Raw genomic sequence first — 7,778 nt, 5'->3', positions numbered from 1 at the left:
AACAACCGTAATCCTAGAAATGACAGAAATCAACCACTATCAGGTGATTTAAGGTCACTCTTCTCAGTACACTCTCTGCTCCCCAAATGCTGAAATACTCTACCCACATGCAAAACAATTTGTGTACATGTGTAATGCCTATATGTAAACTTTTTTCATCACTGCACTGCTGGTTAGACGTAGACCATCACTATCACACCGTATGTGGTCATATAATTTACATCAGAGGCTCTGACGACATGTATCTGTATTTTGACAGAAAATAGCATGGCCTCCATGCAATAAAGACAGAGCAGAAAAACAGCAAAACATTAAAATGTTCCTGAATTAACCCAAAGCAATTAACACTTCCTTTGTCCCTCAGCTCCTTTTCTATAATCTAATTCCTATAATATTAACTTATTCTGGGATAATGGGAATATGTTTTGACCCCAAATATACTCGTCTTTAACCCATAATACTCCTCATGCTACGGATTAAAGAGGTGTAACGAAGCCTTAAACTCACTGTCATGTGGGTTGCCTGATCAGTCCAGTTTTGCTTTAACAGCACAGTTCAACAGCTTGGTCCATTCACTATCAGCACATTCGACAGATGTGGAAACACTGACAAAAGAAATACGACTCACATAACGAGTTTCTATCTCAAAATAGAAACATACGGTTAAATCAAGAATAATGGGTATTTTAATTGCAAATGTTGCACCCAGTAATAAGTTTTGATAATGGAGAGAAATTGTCGTAAGAGCGGACCGGAAACACTGATGCGTCTACTTGCTTGCCAACATGGCGGCTGTTGGCATGTAGACTTATGTTTTTAAGGATAACATCGCGGATTATTGTAACATTTGGACCACCTGCAAGCTATTCGGCTCTCAAGTTCATTACAGTACCGTCGTAACTATTCTGTCTTGCAAGCCATTTTGTTTTCACGGGGAACCGGGAGATGTATCGTCGCGGAGCGGCAAAGAAAGACCACAACAACAAACCGGTGAAGAAAGATGTGAGTGACAGTGATAAATACGCCGACCTCTTGGTGTTCGGCTATGCCTGCAAACTGTTCCGAGACGACGAAAGGGCTCTTTACCACGAGCATGGAAAACATCTTATCCCATGGATGGGGGACAAGAGCATCCTGATTGATAGGTCGGTTGAACAAACTTAGACCGAAACATTATGCTAACCATCTATGCTGTCCGTTAGCCTGTTTCAAAAATGCAAGGGACCACTTGGGAGTTTGTCTTGCAGAAGCTTGGATATACCTGCAACTGTCGACGAATGTTTTATTTCTTGCCTGCTAACTTGTCTTTGGACGTCCTGAAATGACAACAAATAGTATATGAAGTTTCTAGAATAACATGCGAAGATGCAAATCCTAGCCAGCCTTTGCTAACATTAGCTATGATGCTGATCTATTAATATAATTCTCATTTGCCAATTTATATGGCGCAACAGCCTAAAACTAATGCACTTCAATACAACAACATTAAACTTTGTAACCATTTAGAAACAACTGCAAAGATTTTTGAGTTTCATAATGTTAAGACAGCATAGGTTAGCTTTGAGGAGGGCTTTGCATCCTGGCATGTTGGGAGAATTTCCTCTGGAAACTTTCACTATATGCACACCTTGTAGTTAAAAAAAATATGGCACTAAAATGGAGTATGACACAGAAGATGTTTCATTCTTTCTGTCTTTTTCTCAAATTTAGTTCTGCCTGAAATACCAGTGTGTACTCAAAGCAAAAGACTTGGAATTTTATCATGCTGTGCTAATATCCACAAGGCCAGAGCAAATTCTAACCAAGACTAAAGTTACTGCAGTTAAGGTGATTCAAAATATCACATTGTCCTTGTAAATTTTTTGACTAACTGGTGTAATGTTTAAAAGTGATTTTAGGTTCTTTGGAAAATATTGCTGCAGGCGATGGAGCAATGTTTTATTGCAACCTCCATGCAGAACACTTAATAAAATACCCTAACCTCAGAATTTGGCCATTTGAAACACCTTGATCTGCAGTGGCCCAACTTGTGTTTCATTTGAACAGCTTTTGTATGTGTGTCTTTATCACATAACCCAGTTTTTTCCCCAGCAAGGTAGGTTAAGGGGTCCTGCGAAACCCCGAATGCCAACCACAGCACCCCATTTCTTTGCCTTCATGAAGAAACTGCAACTGAGAAGTGCCGTAGAGGGACGAACCCTGGAAAATGTCGTCCATTTGGGTTCTTACGGATAGGTATTTATGTGCTCGGGTTTGTGTGAATGTAACTATCTTTGCAGATTTAGAAGTATGATGAGTGTTACAGGGGGGGGGAATTGAACCCTGTAAGGTAAGAGGCGAATTGCTTTGTTTGTTTTTCTTTTGTTTTTCTTTTTCTTTTGATGTAGGGTTGTTGGTTTGTAAGACTTGTCCAGGAAGGAAATAGAAGCAGAGAACTTGCTAGGTATCTTAAGAGCACTATTGACAATTAAGCCCAATGTCTTAATTAGGGCATTATTGAGTGGTCAGTATTTTGAGAAATTTTCGCAACTTCTAGTATTTAACAAGTATATTCCTTCATAACAGACTAGAGGTAGAGAATTTTTGATGTTGTAAATTTTGGGTTTTAGGTCCTCTTTCCTTGGTAAGTAGGTCCATGTTGTGCATTAAAAATCTTTGTCAAATTCCTTCTCTCTAATCCTTTTTATCATTCAACAGGTACGATGGGCGCGGTCACTTACATGACCTTTCAGAATATGACAGCGGGTCATGGAATACATCCTACCAGCTGTCGGAGGAAGAGGCCAGGATTGAGGCACTGTGCGATGAGGAGAGGTACCTGGCTCTGCACACTGACCTGCTGGAAGAAGAGGCTAGACAAGGTGGGCTGGGTGCCAGTTCTGACACTGGGAAGACTGAGAATGTTTAAACTCAAAACAAACATTTTAACACACACACATCTACATGTCAGTCTGCTCATAGTTGGTCGTGCAGATTTCACATTTAATGAAGGCAAACAGGCAGCAGAAGTGATTTTGTTTGAATTATTGCCATTTTTCACCCTGTCATCCTAAAATGTGATGGTGACCAACCATAAACATAAGACATGGGATGACTTAGTCGTCCATTTACAAACTTTTGCTGTGTGACTTCTACCACCAGAGTTGGAAAGTCAAAAGCAGGTAAATATGGAAATGTGGGATGTATTAAAAAGTTAATTTCTTTTTAAAATGAGCAATTGCTGTTGTCTATATACAAAATTTTAGAGTAATATTATTATTTATATAATTTATTTACCATTAACATGGACAGTAGAAAAGACTCCTGGTTAGAAGAGTCTTATTGGCACATAGCAGAAAACATTGGGATATGTCACTGCTATCTTAATGACATACTTACTATCTATGAATGGCTTGACAATCACATCACACTGACAGATATTAATGCCCATCAGCAGCAGTCCTAACCCTTGTATTTTACTGGCATATGCTGCTCCTTCCAGGCAGCTGTCTCTTTGTGGTGGTCCTGGTTGTAGGGCAAGCCACAACTAAATACAAAGACTACCAACATGGCACAGTAGCGTGGCTGCAGAACTGAAATCTCTCCAAAACTTTGACGCTTTGTAGACTTTATTGCTTCCTGTATTACTGATGTGTCATACACTAATTACTTGAATTCCTCAAGTCATCGTTTCAGCCCTTGTCAGTGATGTCTTGCTGTTTGAGAGTGACAAAGTTCACTCTCTTCTCAGGCTGTCTCTGTTTTAATTAGTGTCCAGATCATTTTTAATCTCAGTCCTCTTCTAACACTTGGGCTAATATGACAAGTCTGTCTGTTCAAATAGAAAAGTGGCATCTCTTGGTTGCTGTGTACTTTAATCTTGGCTTCTTAACGAAATCAGATTTTCCAGAGTGACAACTTCTTCCAAGGCATTTTCAGCTTTCCATCTCTTTAAAAAGAACTGGCTTTGACTCTGAGCTCAAGAGCTGCCATTTCTATGGAAATCACTCTTAACTCTCATCTAGGATAGTTCCATCTCAGTCATTTTACATTATAATGAAACAGGCTGTTTTGATGACAAAGCACCCTTCTGAAAGACAGACTTAATGACTGTAATTGAATTAATAAGCCACAGTTTTAAGTGAAATATGGTGTATTATGCCCAAACTGACAGCAGAATGAGCCAGCTAATGATATGTGTCTCACACACTCATACAGTCACTGCAGAGGGTTCATCCCCCAGGCTGGTTTGCCCTTGAATATGGAGGCCTGACCCCATTCACTCAGGCTATTACCCATCTGTCCGGTTAAGGGGTAGCAGGAAAGCATTAGAAATATTGATAGTTTTAAAGGGAATTTTGCCCTTGCTTTTTTAATAAAGATATAGTTTGCCATGAATTTCAATTGAAAATTGGTGTAGTGTGGGACCAAGTAACTACATATATTTGTCTAGTACTCAATAAGTAAGTTCAATTTCTGTCATTGATCTATTGATCAATGCTTTCTTGTTTTCCACAGAGGAGGAGTATAAACGTCTGAGTGAGGCTCTTGCTGATGAAGGCTCCTATAATGCAGTGGCCTTCAAATACAGTGCCGACTACTATGACCCCTCTCAGCCCACCGAGGAGGAGGATGCTAACAAGGAACCTGGTGAGAATGTACATCACTCACAAATTTTGCAGAGTTAGTTTAGTAACACTCACATACTTATGGAGTTGGCTAATCTACTTGAGAATACACACACAGGAAGACAAAACACAGCACAACTTTCAGTGGTGGAGCTAACAGTACAAAGGACCGGAACTTGCAGAATACTGCCTTGTAAAGTCTATATATTGTCCTGCACCTATACTGTGGCACTAATGTGTTTCCTGTATGCTATCACACATCCTACTTGACTTCTGGTTATTCAGAATAATCGCATTACAGTGTGCATATAAATACTGCATGAAATCGGGAATTTCTGACCCTTATGTCTTTGGCATGTTGCTAAGTGGGCTCTGTGCATAAGTTCTAAGCTGCTTGACTTAGTTTTTTTAAGTTTTAGCTGCTGCAGTCTGCTGTGAAGAACTCAGCAGCTCTGTCTAATCCATTTCTTTTTAAAACCATTCTAATCCATGCAACCATCTGCAGATCGACACCATACGGGGGGCTGCTGAAGTTGAATTTCTGCCTGCAGAGCACACATTAAATGTGTTAAACATATTTTTAAATGTTATATTTAATTCAGTTATAGACAACAGTATCATATCTTCTATCTGAAGTTTGTCATGAGAGCATAGAAAACCCCTTATTTGCAGCACTATAGTTGTAGCATATACAGATTTCCAAATTTCAGCTATGGGTGGAAGGAGATAAGACATTTAGACTGCTAATCACCTGTGAACGCCACTGTCAATTTTGGTTGTCATCCGTCTATCCTCATCCATATCTGACCTGATACACACACTCCTGCAACTTTAAATATTTGATGTAGACATGGCTGGAAGCACTTTGTCCCTTCCAGTGGCCTAACAGTTAAGCTGACTAGATGCCTCTCTCTGGGGAGATTGTAGAGCTGAGTCAAGGGTATGAATACATTTGCCAAAGCTCCCAGTGCCAGTAGAATTTGCTTTTCTGGGAAATAAATCAGTTAGGGTCACATCACACTGCCCATTAACATTTCAAGTCAATTTCAATTGAACCCCTGCTATAGTTTTAGACTTTTGTTTGTTGACAGGTCTGTCCCTTCCCTACTTTAAATACTTTGACATCACAAATACAAATTCATGAAAAAGAACCTCCCTCACAAAAATGCTAATTATAGCCTCAGAAAGAGAGTTTTAGGGCTGGCAGATACAGAGACACATGATCGAAATATAAATCAAATGATTATCACTATTATTAGTTCTTGAGGGTAAGCCTAATAAACCAGAGGGTTAATTGCTGGATGTTTTGTTATCTGCTCTCTGTCAAAATATGACAAATCTAATATATCTAATATAAACCACCCTATAAAACCCCACATTAAGTGTCACTCAGTTATTTCATAATACACCCACTAATTACATATCCTGTCAAAATAAGAAACGTAATTTGAACATGTGGTGTATTTATTAGTTAAATTTATTTAAATGCACCTGCCAGAATTCCATGTATTTCTATCTGTTTGGGAGTACTGGGTGTAGACAGCAGACTGCCTTATTGTCTTTCTGGATGGAGCTGCTGAGTAAATGTGTGGCCATACCCTAATTTTGAATAAAGAAACAGTTTGTTACATGAACAAATGGATGGAATCAATGCTGGAGATTTTGGTGGTTTAATTATAATATGTGATAACAATCGAGGTTTAGATAATAAACTTAGGGCTTGTGAGTCTCCTGCATTTAAAATATTTTAGGAACTCAGAATTAATCTTGTGTCATTGCTCAACTGGGTATGCCTGCAGCTGGGTATGTTTAGTTTTTTGTTACAAATGAGAAACAAAGAGTTGATCTCATTCTTTTTGTCATAATATCTCATCACATGCGTAGAAGAGGCAGAGCCTGAGGAGAGTGAGGAACCGTTTGTTGCTCCCCAAGGGCTGGCTATCCCTCCTGATGTGGAACTGGTGAGTATGAAATGTCCTGCAGACTTATTGATGTTGATGCCCTACTGCGCTCACAGTGTCTATTCACAACATGCACGTGTACAGTGCTTTGACACAGTTAACAGAAACATCTATATGCAATCCAAACAAAAAGCCTTTAATAAATAATACCTGTTTGAATCCTTTTGTGTTTAGATGTTATGTACGTAATTTCCCCAAGGGAGTCATCCCAAAGGGATCAATAAAGTCTGTCTAAGTCTAAGTCTAATAGTTCACATTATGAGAGAACATATTCTGATGCCAGTGTCAGTCATTCTCGTATTGCCCACTTGAGATCATTGCCCATCTCAATTGCAGAGTGGGAGAACTGTTTGTTTTGTCTGACCAGCAGTATGAAACTCTTAAGATATTTAGTTTACTTTTATAGAAGACTAAGAAAATCCCCAGCTATTCACATTTGAGAGGCTTGAAACCACAGAAATTTTAGCATTTAGCAAATTAACTTACACAATTAATCAGCAATCAAAACTGATACATCTGTCCAACTGATTAATTGACCAATTGTTTCAACTTTAGTGGAAATGCCTGCAGCTGCAGAACGGTAAACCAGTTTTGCCCCAGGGCAATGTTTACACATCCCATTTCATAATAAACATAGTGGATAGGTTACGGTCCAATCAGAAGCCAGTCAAGTGTTTGTTACGTGAAATAGCACCTCTTCTCTTTCCCCCTTAAAAGTTAAAGGTGTATGTCGTAAAAGTGCATTCCTTTTCATGATGTTAGTCCTCCTCTGCTGCAAAACAGTACATATTCATCATGTGTGAAAGGTTCACGCTTCACATTGACATAACATCCAATGATAACAACAGGCAAGTAGTAATAGACTGAAATATTTAAAATGCATTGCTGTTGCAGCGCTCTATCTGATGTTGTGTCAGACAGTTTTCCTGTAGGATCAGGCCAGTCTGCATCCAGAACCCCTATTACGACCCCCTTGAGTTGCTGCTTCCTTATGCATGAAAACAAAGACAAGCTTTAATGTTGTCATGGTCTGTGTGAATATTCAGTATGTACCATGCTGGGCATAAAAGAGCTAAAACACCCTTGTGCATACCTACAGAGCATGACATAGCTGTAGTACATGATATGCATATAGTATCAGACTCTACTTCCTGGATTTTGAAGGTTTATGCTTTTCTCTTTATACATTTCAGTATATGTTTTGTTTGTG

At 39.0% G+C, this 7,778-nt stretch overlaps 1 protein-coding gene across 4 annotated transcripts in view; it reads left to right on the top strand.

The window, feature by feature from the left end:
* The first annotated feature begins 754 nt into the window (after positions 1-754).
* Positions 755-7,778, top strand: part of sfswap (splicing factor SWAP) — a 42,906-nt gene continuing 35,882 nt past the window's right edge. The window contains exons 1-5 of one of the 4 annotated variants that reach the window (XM_051072854.1): positions 1,018-1,145; positions 2,096-2,235; positions 2,698-2,861; positions 4,498-4,629; positions 6,492-6,568. In XM_051072854.1, coding sequence (XP_050928811.1) covers positions 2,207-2,235; positions 2,698-2,861; positions 4,498-4,629; positions 6,492-6,568 — 402 coding nt within the window. In that variant the 5' untranslated portion in view covers positions 1,018-1,145; positions 2,096-2,206. Of the gene's footprint in view, positions 2,236-2,697; positions 2,862-4,497; positions 4,630-6,491; positions 6,569-7,778 lie in introns of all 4 variants that reach the window. The other 3 variants (XM_051072853.1, XM_051072851.1, XM_051072852.1) reach the window with 3 other exon arrangements.

This window comes from Lates calcarifer, linkage group LG9 (genome assembly GCF_001640805.2).
Source record: "Lates calcarifer isolate ASB-BC8 linkage group LG9, TLL_Latcal_v3, whole genome shotgun sequence".
Taxonomy (NCBI): Eukaryota; Metazoa; Chordata; class Actinopteri; family Centropomidae; genus Lates; species Lates calcarifer.
This window is presented reverse-complemented; position numbering and strand designations above follow the sequence as displayed.